The sequence below is a fragment of the Schistocerca cancellata genome, chromosome 4 (assembly GCF_023864275.1).
Source record: "Schistocerca cancellata isolate TAMUIC-IGC-003103 chromosome 4, iqSchCanc2.1, whole genome shotgun sequence".
In the NCBI taxonomy this organism is placed as follows: Eukaryota; Metazoa; Arthropoda; class Insecta; order Orthoptera; family Acrididae; genus Schistocerca; species Schistocerca cancellata.
In genome coordinates this window covers 167,987,666-168,010,461 of record NC_064629.1, presented here as the reverse complement: position 1 = coordinate 168,010,461, position 22,796 = coordinate 167,987,666, and the positions used below count along the sequence as shown (strand labels likewise).

The window sequence follows — 22,796 nt, the reverse complement described above, 5'->3', positions numbered from 1 at the left end:
TTAAATTATGAGAGGGAAGTTTGAAACAGTGTCTGTGATGAACCCTGTAATTGTGGTTAAAATGAAAATTCTCAGGTGAATTTTGATTTCTATATATGAAAATAAAAATTTCATAGATGTACAGAGTAGGAATGGTTAGTATTTTTAATTTTTTAGATAATGGGTGAAATGATTTTCTTTTTTGTACTAAACAGGAAGTAGCTGTGGTAGACTGTCTTCCTGGTGTCCATAAGGGTGGAACCAGATAAGACATTCATTGCATAAGCTAGGCTGTTTAGTTTGTTTGCTAAGAAGTCTACATGTGCCTCCCGATTTAAATTTTTGTCGAGATTTAGGCCTAAAAATTTTACATAAGTTGCTTCAGTCATTTCCTGATTGCCGTGCCGTGCTGATGGGAGATGCTGATGATGTTTTAGCACTGAACTGCACTAATTGTGTTTTTGTGACATTGAGTTTTAATCCATTTTGCTGAAACCATAATTCTAGGTTTCCCATTATATTTTCCACAGTATCATAAATTTGTTCTAAATTGTCATTTTCAGGTCTAACAGTCAAATTAGTATGAACTCTATGTGCACAGTAAGTAACTATTGGAAACAACACAGTTCTTGGCCTGATCCTATTGTCACAGTAAACATTAGCTGTTATTGAAGTTACTTATTTCTATATCTTCTTCATCTGTTCTATTAGGAAGTCAATAGGATATATGTTTACCGATGAATAAAGATAATGAAATCGGAAAGTACTCATATTTTGTAACTAACACAGCTACACAGAGTATACATCTAGTCCAGAGATGTTTTCTTCATGAGTCTGCAACTAACAGGGAAGGCAATGCTTGAGTAACTTGGTTGTGTTTGAAAGTTTCACGTGACCTAATACTTGGTCTCATGACCAAATTTTTATTTGGTTGTATTTGACTGAAAGTTTCACTTGGCCTAAAAGTGCAATCTTATGACATCCATATGCCAGTAATTTTTCATAATGTCCAGTAGTGGATCACCTATACAGAAATATTTGGACTGATCAAAACTGACTCACCAGTACCAAAGAAAAAGTCAGTGACACTTCCTGTAATTCTGCCTGTAACAGTATTCCTAGGCACTACTAGACGAACACTGTCTATAGTATTATTAATCTGAATTGGTGCAGGATGCCACCTGATACCTGTCACCTCTACAATATGCCCTTTACAAAAACACTGGGGTCATTCTGCTTTGTAATGAAGACATTAACAACATGCATGGAATATAAAATAGTCTAGACAGCTAGATAACAAATGCTAGAGAAACACTGCTACTGGTGCCTCAGAACTACAAGGGGCGGTATTGAACGGGGCTGGTGGTCAGCTGCTGGGGAAGATATGTTTATCAAATTAGGTTTTGACATGTAAATACATTTCACTGAGTCCGTTCTTGCCAGAGCCATAGTAGAAGTATCAAAATCAGAATAAAACATCAGCTGTACAGCCAGTGGGATATCAAAAGCTCATTATATGCATAACACTGCTGCTAGAGAATTGTACAGTTGTCATAAAGCCCGTAGCACATGTCTTTATCAGGGGCCAGATGGATTACCACATGTCAAATTAAAGTTTCAGGGTACGATTGTCAACATGTGCATGTAAAGTTGGACTTTCTTCTTAAACCTTGAAGATCAGTAATCCAGAGCATACTTTTCGGAATCTGATTTGCAATGATTCAAAAACTAAATGGGCTTTTGCTTCATGAGCTGTGGCAGAAAAATGTTCTAAACGTAAGGGAAAAAGTATCTGATGGGCAGCACCAATGGGTCCAGCAGTGAAGCAAACTTTTGCAGTAAGTAGTACGACTGAGGATTGGTTGACGACAAAATTGCCTGCAGATGGTCCGGACATTTCACATCACTTGTCTGAAAATGCATCGCTAACCATTTCTGGAACACTTTCAGGTCCTCAAGTACATCATTGAATGGTTGAAAGGCTGGAATAGCCGGCGATGGCTATGACCGTTGGACCATAAAAATTATCAAATGCTTTATGAGTTTCTGACGTTAATAGCGTAATAAGCGCCACAGTTCAAAAAAATACACATCCGTGGTACTCGGGTCTAGATATGAAAGTAACGCCCTTGTTGCCAATTTTGTTGCTTGCTTTTTTTAAGGCAATAGTTATTTGTTATACTGAGAGAGGTGCAATACAAAATGGAACAAAATTCCGTAAATTCTCAATAAAAGGAAATAATTGTCCAGAAACACAAGGAAAATGTAGAATTTACATAACTAATTTGCTGTACACACAGGTAAAACTGAATACAGGCCAGTGTCCCTATAGTAACACAGGTGTAGTGATACAGGTGCGGTACACTTCTTTACAAGGCAGAGTCCACAAATATACTGATGGTAGCACCCGGGAACTTCCAGAATGAGAGCAAGCATGTGGTCACTTGGGCTTAAATTGGCTAGCTAGCTGATCTTGTGATAGTTGACCAGAGATACTGCATTTTGCTTTCTGGCACCAATCTTGTCAATCATAGATGTAATGACACTTGTAGATAGTCCTAAGCCTTCCATTCAATGCCTGGGGCAGCTCTAAGATATGCTTTGTTCTTTAGCATGAAGTTGGAGTTATGATGGAAACAGAAAGTTTCTTTGGAGGGCATTGCAAGGATTTATGAAGTTTGGGTAGCCCACACAACAAATTCAGAACTTTTAGTTGAGTTGGAGTTGCGGTAACCCCTTGTTGCTGCAGGAAAAGACCACTTTTCATGAAATATGTGTTTCAAGGATACATTAAAATGCTGATCCCAACTGTATGGCATTCCAGATACACAGATATGTATTCAAAATAACATCCAAGAATACATTCTCAAGAAAATAGTTAAATTCTGTGACAAATGCCCATCTGCACACTTCATGTCATGGAGAGACTTTTATAGTCCCTTGGAAGTTAAGTTTTCACACAAAATGACTTTCACTTTTTTCCAAAGTTTAAAGAATACCTGAGTAGGTAGATGTACAGATGGTGAGATTCAAGAGGCAATGATAAAATGATTACAAGAATATATCATATATTTCTGCAACACTAGAATAAGATAACTGATATTCAGTCACTCAGAGTGTATGGGTTTTAGTGTTGATTATCTATTAAACCAACTACAGTGACATCTTGTTGTTTTTGCAGTCTTCAATCCAAAGACAGTTTGACCATCCCCCACTTCCCTCCAGCACTAAGTTGGTGATCCATTGTCTCAGAATGTGTTCCTATCACTTGATTCCTTCTTCTAGACGGGTTGTACCAACAGATTCCTTTTCTCCCCAGTTCTATTCAGTATCTCCTCATTAGTTGAGTGAGATACTCAGAACTCATCTGCTACTTTAAGTGTCTCATTTCCTAATCTTATTCCCTCAGCATCACCTGATTTAATTCAACTACACTCCATTATCCTTGTTCAGCTTTTGTTGGTATTCGTTTTATACCCCCCTTTCAAGACACTGTCCATTACATTCAACTGCTCTTCCAACTGCTGTCTGATTTCTGTACAAGTTGCAAAGCCTTTTGCTCCATATGTTTTACCCCTGCTGCCATCAGAACTTCAAAGATAGTATTCCAGTCAGTACTGTCAAAAGCTTTCTCTGAGTCTACAAATGCTATAAATGTAGGTTTGCCTTTGCTTAACGTATCTTTTAAGAAAAGTCATAGGGTTAGTACTGCCTTTCAAGCTTGTACATTTCTCTGCAATACATGCTGATCTTTCCTGAGATCAGCCTTTACCAGTTTTTCCATTCTTTGTAAAGAATTCATGTTAGTATTTTGCAGGTATGACTCATTAAACTGATAGTTAGGTAATATTCACACCTGCTTCCTTTGGAATTGGAATTATTATATTCTTCTTGAAGCCTGAGGGTATTTCACCATCCCATACATCTTGCACACCAAATGGAATAGCTTTGTCACACCTTTCTCTCCCAAGGTTATCAGTTGTTCTGACAGAATGTTGTCTACTCCTGGGACCTTGTTTCGACTTATGTTTTTCAGTGCTGTGTCAAATTCTTCTCTCAGTATCATATCTTCCATCTCATCTTCACCTAGTTCCTGTTCCCATTTCTGTAATATTGCCTGCAAGTACAATTCCTTTGTAGAGATCCTCTATATACTCCCTACACCTTTCAGCTTTCCCTTCTTTGTATAGGAGTGGTTTACCATCTGAGCTCTTTATATTCATACAGCTACTTCTCTTTTTTTCCAAAGGCCACTTTAATTTTCCTGTAGTTAGTATCTATCTTTCCCCTAGTGGTATGTGCTTCTAAATCTTTACATTTGTCCTCTAGCCATTCCTGCTTAAGAGGGGACGTAGAAGAAAATGGATATTTTTACATAATGTAACACAGTTGTTGATGTTTGAAAGATAATGGAACAAAATTTTGTACGCGAGGTAATTATGTTATGGGCTACATTCTGGAATTTTTTCAATTTTTTTTCTCAAAAAATTTGATCATGGCATTGTTAGAAATTTTCTTAACACATGCTGTCACACAAGGAACATTTTCACAAAAATTACGTTACTTACAACATTCATATTGTGGTAGGTGATTCTTAGTAAGCAGATAAGCAAACATGTGGAACAGTTTTTTAATATCAGTTTTAGAGCACCCAGAATTTATTTTAAAAATTTATGTGTATGAAACTTAGCAATTTCAATTTCACAGAAAATAAATAATTTTGACAGAAATACACTTAGAAAAAATTTGTACCACAGGAAGTTGTGTTATATTATGAACAAAGTCTGCAGAAAATTTCACTTTTCTATCTCCAATGATTCAGGGGAAAATGTTCCTTATACACTGAAAAATGAAAGTTTCGGCAAATGCACATAAAAGATTTTATAAGGATTTACACCATAAACTAGTACCTTAATGTTGACCATAACCATACATTTGGTCTTCTTGCTCTTCGTGTACCTGTTTCCTTTTTGTCTGATGTTTCTGGCATGCCCTTTTGGCTGTATCCTTCACAGACAGTTCAGGAAGTACAACACACACAGTACCTATCTTCTTCAATAGCTTCTCAGTCAAGCAACCTGCAACAAATCCTAGTCCAGGTATGGTACTTATTCTTCCAATGTTACCATCATTAAGCACCAGACATGCATCATATATGGCAATTTTAACAACAGTAGATGAGCTAAATGTTGTTTTTGGGCATCTCTTCCAAATGAGACTGTTGAAGCTCTCGTTTGGGTTTTGTGTTCCACCATGGGTACAAATCTGGATGAGCTAGAAATTGGAATGTTGGCTTTATGTTGTTTAAGACTGCCTCAGGAAGACTGTGTTTATGTGAATAGGTTTTGTTTTGTGCTTTCACCTGCTTATATTTGCTCCAGGATATATCACACAATTCATGTACTGGCTTCTCATCAGTTGACAACTTGTGAAAAAATATTTCCCACACGGTGTTCTGCATTGCCTTCAAATCTCCAGTGTTTTGCCTTATTGCTTTGCCATAATATATTTGCAATTTGTGGATCTCTTTGTCAGTCAGGCATTGTGGCCCACCCATTGGCTATCCATCTTTTAGTTTTACACCTTTTTGTTCTTGTTTCAGTTTCAGAAGTCTCTCGCCCATCCTCTTCTGAATGTGCCTCACACACACTAGCTTTCCAGTGTTAGATTCATTTCCATAGGGCTTGCTTTCTACAACAGATTTGAAAGCACTAGAGTCTCCATCACCAAGATAGTTCACATATCTAACTCCATGCTTCATTTCACTCTGATGAAAGATTAATGTCATTCCTGCTGGGTCCTGCCACCACTAGAACCATCATAATTCTTGCTGCAAATTATGTGTTTTGTTTGTCATTCTCTCTCTTCTTCCTCATTGTCTAACATCTTCCTCTGTGCACAAATAGAGCAGTATTTGGACATCACCTGCAAATCCAAAACTTTTCCTGTGTCAACACTTATAACTGATGAAACACCATGTAGGGAGGTGTGGTCCCTTCTCATCCATGTGCTATCACATGAAACACATAGATCTGTAGAAGGCAAAGTGTCATTTACTTCTGTCTGAATGTCTTTGTTGAATAAAACTGCCTCGTTCACTTCTGCTCAAAACTGCTATTGCATTCTGTTTCCAAGGTGTTCAGAAGATGATTGTTTAGTGTTGAATACGAGGCTGACGGAGATGGCATATTCATTATTGCGCAAAACAAATTGCTATTTTCCCTTCCAACACCAACACATCTCATCCCATAGCAGGATCTTATGTTGGCTTCATACACCCAATTCTTAGCAGTTGATGTTTTGAATTGAATGTCAGTTTGACAGCTGTCTCAAACAGGTGCATATTACACAAAATACTATGCCTTTCATTGCTGTCATATGATCTTAAAGACTTATTGCCACAGTTACCACATGCACATGAATTTCTAATTATAGAACACATAATTTCTAAATATATTATTTTAAAACCACTATTCACTTCGTCATTAGTGGACTGAAACTCTACACCAGTTCCAAGTGTCTTCTGTGAACTGCTCATCGTCTTAGTTTCACAATTATCTTCCGCTGAATTATGTTGACTCACATGTAGAAACTGTTTATTCACATGTAAATGGCGAACTTTAGCCACTTTCTTAAATACTTTACCACTATGTCTTGGCATTTTAAATGGTAAATCATACAAAAAAGCTTGAACACAATCATAATTTTCACACTAACAGCAGAACTGAAATGTTTATATTTCTGCACCACAGACCACACAATAACAGTTGCCAAAGATACCTAGTGGAAGGCAAAGATAACATAATGTAAACGGGTCCACAGCATTCTATACTCTTCCGAAGCTTTTATGACAGCATGAAGTAATAAAACATCGTAAAGAAGAGAGAGTGTTGTGTAGAAAAATGGGCACAGTCCTGTGCAGAGATTGAAACAATACAGCTTTTTTATCATTTGTAGTTCAAATTAATCTGTGAAAACTGGAGACAGTATTTCCGACATGCTACAGAACTACCTGACGTCAAAATTTTGTAAATCATTTTTGATCAATTTTGCCTATGTCCCCCCTTAACCATTTTGCACTTTCTGTTGGTCTCATTTTCCCTTGCGCCTGCTTCATTAATTGCATTTTTATGTTCTCTCATTTCAATAATTAAATTCAGTACCTTCTGTGCTATCCAAAGATTTCTACTAAGCCATGTCTTTTTATCTATTTTATCCTCTGATGCCTTCACTGTTTCATTGCTCAAAGCTACCCCTTCATCTTCTACTGCATACCTTTCCTCTTTTCTTGTCAATCGTTGCCTAATGCTCCCTCTGAAACTCTCAACAACCTCTGGTTCTTTCAAGCTATTCAAGTTCCATCTCATTGATTTCCTACCTTTTTTCAGTTTTTCAGTTTTAATCCACTGTTCATAACCAACAAATTGTGCTCAGAATTCACATCTGTCCCTGGAAATGTCTTGAAATTTTAAATCTAGTTTCAAAATCTCTGTCTTACCATTATACAGGGTGAGTCACAAACTATTGCCACCAAAAAAAACTTCAAAGGTATGATAGGAGCTGAAAAGTTTGTGGGGGAAAAAAGTTACACGGGACAACGTGGACCATAATATGTCATTTATTTGTTGCTAGGTGAGGTCGCGTCAGAGATATGAAGGTCAAACTTGTTTTTTTAAATGGGTTGCAATTGTTTGCTACTTATTTTCTGATAGCGGCTATCAAGGCAAATCCAATGATGTGTAACAGTAAGGTGTCAACAAAGGTCAAAAAGGTGGCATGGACATCCATTTACAGAAGATGTTCGAAGTGATGACCATTTGTATCAGTGCAGTGCTGCAATCTTCTTATCATGGACTGAGTGGTATTCCTTATCACATCGGCACTGATTGAAGCACATGCTCTGACAATTCTCTCTCGCATACCTTCAGGTGTAGTTGGATGTCTTTATAAACAACGTCTTTTATGGATCCCCACAAGAAAAAATCCAGAGGTATCAAGTCTGGCGAATGAGCCACTCACGACACATCTCCTCCACATCCAGTCCAACGATTTGGGAATTGTCTCTGCAACTCATTTCTAGCCATCAGCAAAAAATGTGCTGGACACCCATCATGTTGATACCACATTCTGTTCTTTGTTCCTAAAGGTATTTCTTCCAGTGACAGACCTAAAGTTTCTTGCAGGAGTGTGGTGAACTTCCTACCATTAAGATTTCCTTCGATGAAATAGAGGCCTATAATTCTGTCTTCCAGAATCCCACACCATACATTCACGAACCTCAGTTTTTGGTGTGCAACTTGCTGCAGCCAACATGGATTTTCAGTTGCCCAATTATGCTTGTTATGCAGATTAACATTTTCATGGTTCGTGAATGTAGCCTCGTCAGTAAATAAAACCAAATTAATATATGTGTCGTCCCTCTGAATCTGAAGTTGAGCCCATCGGCAGAATTCAATACAATGCATACAATCCATACCATTTAATTCTTGGTGGTGCCTGATATGGTAAGGATGATATTTATGGCAATGCAGAACACAAGCAACACTACTCTGGCTCAAGCCATATTCCCTTGCAATTTGACGTGAATTGACACAAGGATCTCGAACCACAGTGGCAAGAGTACCAATTTCAGTTTCCTCGTTAGTAAGTTTCCTTTGCCAGATATGTTTCTGATGCATTAAAGATCCAATTGTGTTCAATTTATCATGCAAATATTTGAATTTTATGACGTGTAGGGTGAGTACATTGAGGATATCTTTCAGTGTATAAGTCTCTAGGTCTCACTGAATTTCGTTGTCATTCTCCATAAATGGGAAGCATATCGGCTTCTTCTGCGAAGGAATACATCATTCACATTTCCTTGATTCAATGATACTAGTCTTACCATTCCTATTAGTGTTGTATTGCAAAACTGTCAAATGTTGTATACATGTCAATGGCACTTTAGATGGATATGCTGTATTCGGCGAATATTTACTATTTACATGATACACGGGAGAGAATTGTCAGAGCATATGCTTCGATAAGTGCCAAAGTGATAAGGAATACTACTCAATCCATGATAAGAAGATTGCACCACTGCACTGATACCAATGGTCATCACTTCGAACACCTTCTGTAAATGGACGTTGATGCCACCTTTTTGACCTTTGTTGACCTTCAAAGACCTTACTTGTACACATCATTGGATTCGTCTCGATAGCCACTGTCAGAAAATAATTATCAAACTATAGCATCCCATTTAAAAAAACAAAGTTGACCTTCATATCTCTGATGGGACCCCACCAAGCAACAAAAAACCAACATCATATTATGGCCCCCGTTGTCCCATGCAACATTTATCCCATAAAACTTTTCAGCTACTATCATACTTTGGAGTTTTTCTAGGTGGCAGTAGTTAGTGACTCACTCTGTATAATCAGTTTGAAACCTTCCAGTGTCTTTTCCACATGTACGGCCCTCTTTGATGAGTCTTAAACCAAGTGTTAGCATATGCTCTGTGTAAAATTCTACCAGGCAACTTATTTCATTCCTTTCCGCCAGTCCATATTAACCTATAGTTTTTTTTCTCTTCCTATTCCAAACGAAATTACAGCTGTAGTTTCCCCTTGGTTTCAGCTGTGTGCAGTACCAGCACATGACCGTTTTGTGTTGATGTTACAAAGCCAGATCAGTCAGTCATACAGATTGTAGCACCTGTAACTTCTGAAAAGGCTAATGCCCTCTTCAGGAGCAACATGTATGTCTAGCCTCTCAACAGATACCACTCCATTGCGGTTGCACGTATGGTATAGCTATTTGTATCGCTTAGACACACAAGCCTCCCACCAATGGCAAGGTCCATGAAAAATTTGAAAATATAACATTTCAGAAATATTTTGTCTACTGTGTTTAATGTCTGACTTGACCTTATTATTGTCTGTGGAACACCATATTCAGAAAATTTTGATCGTATGTTATGTAGTGGTGCAGTTTCCATGCTAAACTGTAGGTCGTCCTATAACAGTTCATCTGGCCGATTAAAGCAAGGGCATACCACTCTCAGTAACATTATGCCCACAAAGCACTTTGGTGTCGAACTAACCATTGTGAGACGTGCAGCTTCACTTTTTCTTTTCTTACAGAAATTTCTGTTTTAAGTTGACCTTGTAGCTACTTCATGTTTAAAATCAGTCATTCCAAATTGTGCCTTCTGTTTTTTTTCAGTGTGGAAATTATACAAACAGTGAAGACATCTAGTAGAAACAAAAATAAACGTTTTTCCTTATATTTGTCATCAGTTCTCATGAATGGCTTGTGCATAATAAAGAACAGACAATGTGAACTGCTCCTTGGTAATTAATTAGTTATCTTTCCTAGTCTCTCTGTAGTTACATGATTTATAGTTTGTGTTACTGATGTCCTAATTACTGACTATTCTTTTACAGACCAAGTGAAGGACTGGTTTATGTTTCAAGTGGCTGCAAAAACATTGCATGAAGAGTAAGTCAATGATTGATGTAAGCTTGTAAAATTAGACTGATAAAAGTGTAAGTGATTACAGATTTTGCTATAATTGAGGCATAACAGAGTTTAATAATTTTATTTTTGGTCTTACCTGTAAGGAAGAGTTTATGTATGTCATCTGGCACTTATTAATGAAAGTAAAATCACATGGATATCAAATGAAATTCATAACAAAAAAATATTTGTGGCAGGACTGGAGATTTCTTGGCAGGAAAGCATGTTATCTTGGGTGGAGAGTCATCAACAGATGTAGACATAACTTTAGGCATGCCGTGGGGTATTGTGTTGGGACCACAGCTGTTATACACTCATTAAGGATAATGCTGATAGATAGTGAAACAATGCTCTGGTGAACGGTTTGTGGGTTTAAATCACCTTGGGGTATGACCATGTGGTGCATTTGACCTGTGGTCATTGCACAGAGGCAGCAGTCCACAAATGCAGAGGCGTGTTGGTGCATGTCAGAGTACGGTGCAGCGAGTAAGTGTGCAGACATTTTCAGACGTGCTAATGGTGACTGTGTGTTGACAATGACTCAAAGAACACATATTGATGACGTTATGAAAGGTAGAATACTAGGGTGGCTGGAGGCTGGTCAAACACAGCAGGTCATAGCACGGCCCCTCCTTGTGCCACAAAGTGTGATCTCACTATTACGGCAATGATTCCAGCAGACAGGAAATGTGTCCAGGCACTACAGTGTGGGACATCCACAGTGTACAACACCACAAGAAGACCGATATCTTATCATTAGCGCCCGCAGACGGCCACGGAGCACACAGGTAGCCTTGCTCAGGACCTTGCCACAGCAACTGGAACAGTTGTCTCCAGACACACAATCTACAGATGACTGAACAAACGTGGTTTATTTGCCCGGAGACCTGCAAGGTGCATTCCACTGACCTCTGGTCACAGGAGATCCCATAAAGCCTGATGTCAAGAACACAGTACATGATCATTGGAACAGTGGTCCCAGGCTATGTTCACGGACGAGTCCAGGTATAATCTGAAGAGTGATTCTCGCCGCGTTTCCATCTGGAACCAGGAACCAGATACCGACCCCTTAATGTCCTTGAAAGGGACCTGTATGGAGGTTGTGGTTTGATGGTGTGGGGTAGGACTATGATTGGTGCACTTACACCCCTGCATGTCTTTGACAGAGGAACTGTAACAGGTCAGGTGTATCGGGATGTCATTTTGCACCAGTGCTTCCACCTTTTCAGGGGTGCAGTGGGTCCCACCTTCCTCCTGATGGGTGATAAAGCATGGCTCCACCAAGCTGCCATTGTGGAGGAGTACATTGAAACAGAAGATATCAGGCAAATGGAGTGGCCTGCCTGTTCTCCAGACCTAAACCCCACCGAGCACATCTGGGATGCCCTCGGTCAACGTATTGCTGCATGTCTTCGAACCCTTATGACACTTCAGGAGCTCCAACGGGACTGGTGGAAGAATGGGAGGCTATACCCCAGCAGCTGCTCGACCACCTGATCCAGAATATGCCAACCCGTTGTGCGGCCTGTGTACGTGTGCATGGTGATAATATCCCATATTGATGTCGGGGTTCATGTGCAGGAAACAGTGGCATTTTGTAGTACATGTGTTTCGGGACGGTGTTATCAACTTATCACCAATACTGTGGACTTAAAGATCTGTGTTGTGTGTGCTCCCTATGTGCCTATGCTATTAGCGCCAGTTTTGTGTTGTGCCACATTGTGTGGCACCACATTCTGCAATTATCCTTAATTTATGAGCATGAGTGTATATTAATGACTGGCAGACAAAGTTAACAGTAACCTCACATTTTTAGCAGATGGTGCCGTTATCTGTAATTAGGTACTGTTGTTGTGGTCTTCAGTCCTGAGACTGGTTTGATGCAGCTCTCCATGCTACTCTATCCTGTGCAAGCTTCTTCATCTCCCAGTATCTACTGCAACCTACATCCTTCTGAATCTGCTTAGTGTATTCATCTCTTGGTCTCCCTCTACGATTTTTACCCTCCACGCTGCCCTCCAATGCTAAATTTGTGATCCCTTGATGCCTCAAAACATGTCCTACCAACCGATCCCTTCTTCTAGTCAAGTTGTGCCAGAAACTTCTCTTCTTCCCAATCCTATTCAATACCTCCTCATTAGTTACGTGATCTACCCACCTTATCTTCAGCATTCTTCTGTAGCACCACATTTCGAAAGCTTCTATTCTCTTCTTGTCCAAACTAGTTATCGTCCATGTTTCACTTCCATACATGGCTACACTCCATACAAATACTTTCAGAAACGACTTCCTGACACTTAAATCTATACTCGATGTTAACAAATTCCTCTTCTTGAGAAACGCTTTCCTTGCCATTGCCAGTCTACATTTTATATCCTCTCTACTTCGACCATCATCGGTTATTTTACTCCCTAAATAGCAAAACTCCTTTACTACTTTAAGTGTCTCATTTCCTAATCTAATTCCCTCAGCATCACCTGACTTAATTTGACTACATTCCATTATCCTTGTTTTGCTTTTGTTGATGTTCATCTTATATCCTCCTTTCAAGACACTGTCCATTCCGTTCAACTGCTCTTCCAAGTCCTTTGCTGTCTCTGACAGAATTACAATGTCATCGGCGAACCTCAAAGTTTTTACTTCTTCTCCATGAATTTTAATACCTACTCCGAATTTTTCTTTTGTTTCCTTTACTGCTTGCTCAATATACAGATTGAATAACATTGGGGAGAGGCTACAACCCTGTCTTACTCCTTTCCCAACCACTGCTTCCCTTTCATGCCCCTCGACTCTTATAACTGCCATCTGGTTTCTGTACAAACTGTAAATAGCCTTTCGCTCCCTGTATTTTACCCCTGCCACCTTCAGAATTTGAAAGAGAGCATTCCAGTCAACATTGTCAAAAGCTTTCTCTAAGTCTACAAATGCTAGAAACGTAGGTTTGCCTTTTCTTAATCTTTCTTCTAAGATAAGTCGTAAGGTCAGTATTGCCTCACGTGTTCCAACATTTCTACGGAATCCAAACTGATCTTCCCCGAGGTTGGCTTCTACCAGTTTTTCCATTCGTCTGTAAAGAATTCGCGTTAGTATTTTGCAGCTGTGACTTATTAAACTGATAGTTCGGTAATTTTCACATCTGTCAACACCTGCTTTCTTTGGGATTGGAATTATTATATTCTTCTTGAAATCTGAGGGTATTTCGCCTGTCTCATACATTGTGCTCACCAGATGGTAGAGTTTTGTCATGACTGGCTCTCCCGAGGCCATCAGTAGTTCAAATGGAATGTTGTCTACTCCCGGGGCCTTGTTTCGACTCAGGTCTTTCAGTGCTCTGTCAAACTCTTCATGCAGTATCTTATCTCCCATTTCGTCTTCATCTACATCCTCTTCCATTTCCATAATATTGTCCTCAAGTACATCGCCCTTGTATAAACCCTCTATATACTCCTTCCACCTTTCTGCCTTCCCTTCTTTGCTTAGAACTGGGTTGCCATCTGAGCTCTTGATATTCATACAAGTGGTTCTCTTCTCTCCAAAGGTCTCTTTAATTTTCCTGTAGGCAGTATCTATCTTACCCCTAGTGAGACAAGCCTCTACATCCTTACATTTGTCCTCTAGCCATCCCTGCTTAGCCATTTTGCACTTCCTGTCGATATCATTTTTGAGACGTCTGTATTCCTTTTTGCCTGCTTCATTTACTGCATTTTTATATTTTCTCCTTTCATCAATTAAATTCAATATTTCTTCTGTTACCCAAGGATTTCTATTAGCCCTCGTCTTTTTACCTACTTGATCCTCTGCTGCCTTCACTACTTCATCCCTCAGAGCTACCCATTCTTCTTCTACTGTATTTCTTTCCCCCATTCTTGTCAATTGTTCCCTTATGCTCTCTCTGAAACTCTCTACAACCTCTGGTTCTTTCAGTTTATCCAGGTCCCATCTCCTTAAATTCCCACCTTTTTGCAGTTTCTTCAGTTTCAATCTGCAGTTCATAACCAATAAATTGTGGTCAGCATCCACATCTGCCCCAGGAAATGTCTTACAATTTAAAACCTGGTTCCTAATTCACTGTCTTACCATTATATAATCTATCTGATACCTACTAGTATCTCCAGGATTCTTCCAGGTATACAACCTTCTTTTATGATTCTTGAACCAAGTGTTGGCTATGATTAAGTTATGCTCTGTGCAAAATTCTACAAGGCGGCTTCCTCTTTCATTCCTTCCCCCCAATCCATATTCACCTACTATGTTTCCTTCTCTCCCTTTTCCTACTGACGAATTCCAGTCACCCATGACTATTAAATTTTCGTCTCCTTTCACTACCTGAATAATTTCTTTTATCTCGTCATACATTTCATCTATTTCTTCATCATCTGCAGAGGTAGTTGGCATATAAACTTGTACTACTGTAGTAGGCATGGGCTTTGTGTCTATCTTGGCCACAATAATGCGTTCACTATGCTGTTTGTAGTAGCTAACCCGCACTCCTATTTTTTTATTCATTATTAAACCTACTCCTGCATTACCCCTATTTGATTTTGTATTTATAACCCTGTAATCACCTGACCAAAAGTCTTGTTCCTCCTGCCACCGAACTTCACTAATTCCCACTATATCTAATTTTAACCTATCCATTTCCCTTTTTAAATTTTCTAACCTACCTGCCCGATTAAGGGATCTGACATTCCACGCTCCGATCCGTAGGACGCCAGTTTTCTTTCTCCTGATAACGATGTCCTCTTGAGTAGTCCCCGCCCGGAGATCCGAATGGGGGACTATTTTACCTCCGGAATATTTTACCCAAGAGGACGTCATCATCATTTAATCATACAGTAGAGCTGCATGTCCTCGGGAAAAATTACGGCTGTAGTTTCCCCTTGCTTTCAGCCGTTCGCAGTACCAGCACAGCAAGGCCGTTTTGGTTAATGTTACAAGGCCAGATCAGTCAATCATCCAGACTGTTGCCCCTGCAACTACTGAAAAGGCTGCTGCCCCTCTTCAGGAACCACATGTTTGTCTGGCCTCTCAACAGATACCCCTCCGTTGTGGTTGCACCTACGGTACGGCCATCTGTATCACTGAGGCACGCAAGCCTCCCCACCAGCGGCAAGGTCCATGGTTCATGGGGGGGAATTAGGTACTGCCTGAAAAAATTTGCACAAATATTCAATCAGATATTGATAAGATGTCAAAGTGGTGTGAATATGAGAAACTTGCTTTATAGGTACAGAGATGTAAAATTATGCACTTCACAAAATGAAAAAAATGTTGTATCCTATGATGACAGTATTGGTGAGTTGCAGTTGGAATCATTCAACTCATACAATTACCAAGGCTTGACAGTCTGGAGGAATATGAAATGGAAAGAGCACATATGCTCAGGCATAGATGAGCAGGTGGAGACTTCTGTTCATTGGTAGAATATTAGGTAAATGCGATCAGCCAATGAAATTGATTGTAGACAAGACACTCATGTGACCCATTCTGGAATATTGCATGAGTGTGTGAGACCAATACCAAGTAGAACTAATGGGATGTTTAATGTATACAGAGAAGGACAGTTGAAACAGTCACAAGTTTGTTTGACACTTGGCAGAGTGTCACAGAGATGCTCTAAAACTTGATCTGACAGATGCTTGGAAATAGACACCAACTATCCTGCCTATTTACAACATTTGAGGAACTAACCTTAAGTGAGGTATTTTAGTTGGATTGTGTTACAACCCCTCCATATCACTCCCATAGTTACTGCAAAGACAAGACAAGACCAATTACGGGGCACAGATTTTTGTTTAATAAGTCATTAATTAATTGTTTAATTAATTAATTGTTAAGTAATAAGTCATTAATTAGTTGAACAATGGCTAGTACACTCCGTCATGCACTTCAGTGGTTTGCAGACTATAGATGTACACTCCTGGAAATGGAAAAAAGAACACATTGACACCGGTGTGTCAGACCCACCATACTTGCTCCGGACACTGCGAGAGGGCTGTACAAGCAATGATCGCACGCACGGCACAGCGGACACACCAGGAACCGCGGTGTTGGCCGTCGAATGGCGCTAGCTGCGCAGCATTTGTGCACCGCCGCCGTCAGTGTCAGCCAGTTTGCCGTGGCATACGGAGCTCCATCGCAGTCTTTAACACTGGTAACATGCCACGACAGCGTGGACGTGAACCGTATGTGCAGTTGACGGACTTTGAGCGAGGGCGTATAGTGGGCATGCGGGAGGCCGGGTGGACGTACCGCCGAATTGCTCAACACGTGGGGCGTGAGGTCTCCACAGTACATCGATGTTGTCGCCAGTGGTCGGCGGAAGGTGCACGTGCCCGTCGACCTGGGACTGGACCGCAGCGACGCACGGATGCACGCCAAGACCATAGGATCCTACGCAGTGCCGTAGGGGACCGCACCGCCACTTCCCAGCAAATTAGGGACACTGTTGCTCCTGGGGTATCGGCGAGGACCATTCGCAACCGTCTCCATGAAGCTGGGCTACGGTCCCGCACACCGTTAGGCCGTCTTCCGCTCACGCCCCAACATCGTGCAGCCCGCCTCCAGTGGTGTCGCGACAGGCGTGAATGGAGGGACGAATGGAGACGTGTCGTCTTCAGCGATGAGAGTCGCTTCTGCCTTGGTGCCAATGATGGTCGTATGCGTGTTTGGCGCCGTGCAGGTGAGCGCCACAATCAGGACTGCATACGACCGAGGCACACAGGGCCAACACCCGGCATCATGGTGTGGGGAGCGATCTCCTACACTGGCCGTACACCACTGGTGATCGTCGAGGGGACACTGAATAGTGCACGGTACATCCAAACCGTCATCGAACCCATTGTTCTACCATTCCTAGACCGGCAAGGGAACTTGCTGTTCCAACAGGACAATGCACGTCCGCATGTATCCCGTGCCATCCAACGTGCTCTAGAAGGTGTAAGTCAACTACCCTGGCCAGCAAGATCTCCGGATCTGTCCCCCATTGAGCATGTTTGGGACTGGATGAAGCGTCGTCTCACGCGGTCTGCACGTCTAGCACGAACGCTGGTCCAACTGAGGCGCCAAGTGGAAATGGCATGGCAAGCCGTTCCACAGGACTACATCCAGCATCTGTACGATCGTCTCCATGGGAGAATAGCAGCCTGCATTGCTGCGAAAGGTGGATATACACTGTACTAGTGCCGACATTGTGCATGCTCTGTTGCCTGTGTCTATGTGCCTGTGGTTCTGTCAGTGTGATCATGTGATGTATCTGACCCCAGGAATGTGTCAATAAAGTTTCCCCTTCCTGGGACAATGAATTCACGGTGTTCTTATTTCAATTTCCAGGAGTGTAGATGTAAATATAGAATTGAAAAGTGGATATGGGAATTTGAGATAGACTGGAACTTTTTTTTGTTCTGTAAATTATGAATTGCAACATCACTACTAAATCAAAAGCATTGCTGTGCCCTATGCTGACTGCTGGCACTGCTAGAGCAGATACCAAATACGCTTAACCCATAGACACATGGAGTAAACCAACAAAAACGATGGCGTACAATGCCATCAGTGCTGCCAAACAAAGTGTGAGTACAGTTTTTGGTCTATCAGGGAACCATTCAAGATCCACCTGTGTGAAAAAAAACTCCTACAAATAATATGTGATAGTAAAGATATACAACGATGAATAGATGAATGCCTGAATGCCTGCTCTGATCATATGTACTATGCAATGGGTTTTTAATACTCCACTTTTTGTAATATGATCTGATTAAATATCCAGCTTTAGACTTAGTGGGATGCTTGTCTGGAAAATACACGTTTAAAATATGCTTGTTAGTGCTGTATATTGTGAAAGTATATGTTGATAAGTGATGCAAAGAAAAACAAAAATAGAGGAGTAAAAGGTATTAATTTTTCTCTGCGAAATTGTCATTTGACGCTCCCACTGCCTTCCATCACTATGGAAGCTACAAGAAAATAAATATGACAGATCCCAAACTCATATGAAGGAAGGAAGATTTGAGTTCACCATTCCATTAAGGCGAGATCATTACAGATGCATAGCCTGCCATGAGCAGCAGTATTGATTTAGTAATCAAGAAGCTCAATTGGCTGAAGGAAGAAGCCGAGGAAACAGGACTACAGATTTACTTTCACAAAACAAACTACATGTCTTATCCAGTGATGGCCCAGAATGATCACATATTATGGTAAAATTACTCAGGTTAATAAATCTAAATACTTAGGTGAGGTGATCCAGTAGATTAGGCTAGAATGAAAATGATCAGTAGTAGGAAACCAAAAGTAAATTTGACCTGTTATCTGACAAAATAATTCTGTGGTAAGAAGTTATTCAGTTTTGGAGCCAAGTTATCAAACCAGAAGGTCCCATACACATTAAATACATTGACATAATGCTTAGGAGCTAATCAGCCAGTTGATAAAAATGAGTATGCAGGATACTGGAAGATTACCATAATAATAATAATAAATTTCAAGAATACAAGAAAGAAAATGAATTTTTCGCTATTCAGTGTAATGTGTGGTGTTTTGAAACTTACTTGCAAATGAAAACTGGACTGAGACTTGAACCAAAAATCGTTCCTTTCACAGGCAATTTTCTTACTGACTGAGGTACCCAGGTACAATCTCTGACCTGCTCTCACTGCTCTTCTTCCACCAGTATCTTTCTCCTATCATCCAGACTTCACAGAAGTTCTCATACATACCTTGCAGGACTAGCTCTCTTGGAAGGAAAGATATTGTTGTTGTGACTCACCGATCATTGAAAGCGCCGCCGCACAATTACGCGCGTCCTCTACATGCGGCGCTGTCCGCCAGCCATGCAGCAGCTGTGCCACCTAAGCGGCCAGCCGAGCAGCCTCCGCTAGACTGGGACTCAGTGCTCATTCGAATGCTAACGTGTACACATGTCTTGCTTGTCAATTTACTCTGTGACTTATATGTGTTCTGTCGTTCTGAAATATATGTGTTAAACTTGATGTTATAACAATTGGCGACGAGGTAGTGGATTTTTCCTTTTCACTGTTGACCCACAGGGTTCCATGGCTACTGTTGAGCAACTATTGCAAAATCTCCTTGAACAGCAAATGCTTCCAACAGCGGCGATTCGCAATTTTGTCGCGGCGTCAAATGCGGGGCGTTTCTCGTCGTTGGCTATACCTCCTTTTCCTCCTTACGATGAGACGGCGGAAGACTGGTCTGATTATGAAAAACGTCTTCGACAGCACTTCTTGGCATTTCATGTCATGCACGAACAACCATGTAAGTCTCTGTTCCTTTCCTGGATTTCACCTCAAATGTATCGGTTGTTGTCGCAATTGGCTCCTTTGAAGGATCCTGCGTCTTTGTCCTTTGCTGAAATGTGCTCACTTCTGTCTGTCTATTTTCAAAAGCAAACGCATGTGGTAGCCTCTCGTGTTGCCTTTTATCGTTATCAAAAACAGCCACATCAATCCTATCGCGCTTGGGCTGCTGCACTTCACGGCCTCAGTCGAAAGTGAAAGTGACGTTCACAAAGAATCCTATGCCGATTCCATGGCACGGGATGCTATTATTCGGTCGGCGCCCGACGAAGAAGTTCAGCAACGTGCCCTTCAGTTGGCGAATCCGACTCTAGATGAAGTTCTCTCCATTGCGCAGTCTTTTGAAATTTCTCGCGCAAATAGAGGCATGGGGTGATGTCGAGGAAATACAACCTCTGTGCGCTGTTGATGACGCATGCGGCGCGTCCCCGCCGGCCGACGTGGCCGCAGTGCGCTCCCACTCGCAGCCTCGGCCTAGCCGTAAACAACCTGCTAAGAAACTGCAGCAAAAACCCCGGCAACTTCCTTCACGTCCGCGGTGTTTTACGAAACATTCACGCGTGGATTGTCCCCAACGTTTGGCCGTGTGTCACAATTGCAAAAAGAAAGGTCATGTGTCTTCCGTTTGCAAATCCGACCGCATACATGATGTTCATGAACATGACGCTGATTCTGATTCTGTGTTGTCTGTCAATTGCACTTCTTCCCTTTCAGGGAAGTTATTCCTCACTGTCCAAATCCTTGGTCGAGATGTTCGCATGCAAGTGGATACCGGTTGTGCTGCCACTATAATTAATTCTCAGACGTATCTTCAGTTGGGTTCTCCACTCCTGTCACTCGGCAATTACGGACGTACAATAAACAGAAGATTTCTCGCTTGGGACAGTTTAATGCTGAGGTATCTTACAAATCCGTCGTTCGCACTGTTCCCATATTTGTGGTCGACCATAGCAATGCAGAAAATCTTTTTGGTTTCGATGCCTTTCGCGTTTTTGGGTTCTCCATAGATGACTCTGTCAATATTGTCTCTGATGCTATTCCTTATGCTCAACTGGATTCCTTGTCGACGACATTTTCGTCCCTTTTTTCTCCTGGGTTAGGCCGTGCAAACGACTTTGAAGCTCATATCACGCTCAAACCCATTGCTCGGCCTAAGTTTTTTCGGGCTCGGCCCATTCCTGTGGCCCTTCGTGATCGGGTAAAACGGGAGTTGGATCGTCTCACTACTTCAGGGGTCTTGCTTCCTGTCACTTCCAGTGAGTGGTCCTCTCCTGTCGTCGTTGCTAAGCCAAATTGTGATATTCGTCTCTGTGGCGATTTCAAAGCCACTGTAAATGCTCAATGCCTCATCGACACTTACCCTATGCCCCGTCCTGAAGAACAGTTCACTAAACTTGCTGGAGGTCAGTATTTTTCTAAAATTGACCTGTCAGAAGCTTATCATCAACTTCCTCTCGATGCTGCTTCCCGGCAGTTTCTGGTCCTTAACACGCCTTTCGGCCTCTTATCAATACCAACGCTTGCCATTCGGGGTTGCTAGCGCCCCTGCTCTCTTTCAGCGATTCTTGGAACAATTATTGCTCACTGTCCCTGGGTGTATCAATTGCGTGGACGACATTGTTGTCACTGGCTCCACCACTGAAGAACATCTTCAAAATCTCCGCACACTTTTTCATGTCTTACAGACTGCCGGTCTTAAGTGTAATCTTCTGAAATCACAATTTTTTCAGGCATCTATCACATACTTGGGGTTTCAACTCTCTCAGGATGGTATTCGTCCGCTTCAGCAAACTGTCGCTGCGATCGATGCCCTTCCTCGCCCTACATCTGTTAAGGAACTGCAGGCCTTCTTGGGGAAAATAACATACTATCACAAGTTTTTACCGTCTGCGGCTTTGGTGGCTCAGCCATTGCATCACCTGTTGTATAAAAACGTGCCTTTTCACTGATCCGCGTCATGCAAAGCGGCTTTCCAGAAATTGAAGACTACGCTGAAACAGGCCCCGTGCCTGGCTACTTATCGACCTGGCCAACAATGTTCTTGCCACAGACGTCTCTCAATACAGGGTCGGTGCAGTCCTTGCGCACCGTTTTTCTGACGGTTCGGAACAACCCATTGCTTATGCCTTCAAAATGCTCACGGATGCCCAACAAAAGTATTCTCAAATTGAGAAAGAAGCTTTGGCCATTATTTATGCTCTTCATAAGTTTGGTGTTTTTCTCTATGGCTCAAAATTTCATCTTGTTACGGATCACAAACCACTTGTTTCCTTGTTTCATCCATCACCGTCACTTCCCAACCAGGTTGCACACCGCCTCCAGTGTTGGGCTCTTTACTTGTCTCGTTTCAATTATGAGATTCATTTCCGGCCAACGGCTCAACATGCAAATGCTGATGCTCTGTCTCGCCTTCCCATGGGTCCTGATCAGGCATTTGATAGGGACGAACTTTTGTGTTTCCACCTGGATGTTGCCGAGCAACGGGTTGTGGACGGGTACCCCATCACTGGGGACAGGCTGGCGGCTGCTACGGGTTCTGACCCTACCCTTTCCTGGGTTTTACGCTGTATTCAGAAGGGTTGGCCAGATCGCCCGTCCGCTAAGACTTCTGATCCATTGCAGAACTACTACACTTTGCGCTACCGCCTCACGGCTAGGGATGGTGTTATCCTCCTCTCCACTGACAATGCTTCGCCGCTTGTTGTGGTACCTGCGTCTTTGCGTGCTTTGGTCTTGTGCCTCCTTCACCAAGGGCACTGGGGTGTGTCCCGCACAAAATCTCTGGCGCGCCGTCATGTGTACTGGCCTGGCATCGACTCTGAAATAGCACACATGGTCGCTGCCTGCGGCCCTTGTGCGTCACAGGCCGCTGCCCCGAAGTCATCTTTGTCACCGTGGCCTTCGCCTGAGAAGCCCTGGGAGCGCATTCATGCCGACTTTGCGGGACCCTTTTTAGGTACTTATTGGCTCCTCGTAATTGACGCCTACTCTGACTTTCCTTTC

The 22,796-nt window shown here is 41.8% G+C and overlaps 1 protein-coding gene across 1 annotated transcript in view; it reads left to right on the top strand.

Annotated features, from left to right (window-relative positions):
- Positions 1-22,796, top strand: part of LOC126184692 (uncharacterized) — a 331,999-nt gene that overhangs the window by 9,844 nt on the left and 299,359 nt on the right. Inside the window, exons 3-4 of the mRNA XM_049927189.1 lie at positions 10,186-10,313; positions 10,407-10,461. Of these exons, the coding sequence (XP_049783146.1) occupies positions 10,186-10,313; positions 10,407-10,461 (183 nt within the window). The remainder of the gene's footprint in view (positions 1-10,185; positions 10,314-10,406; positions 10,462-22,796) is intronic.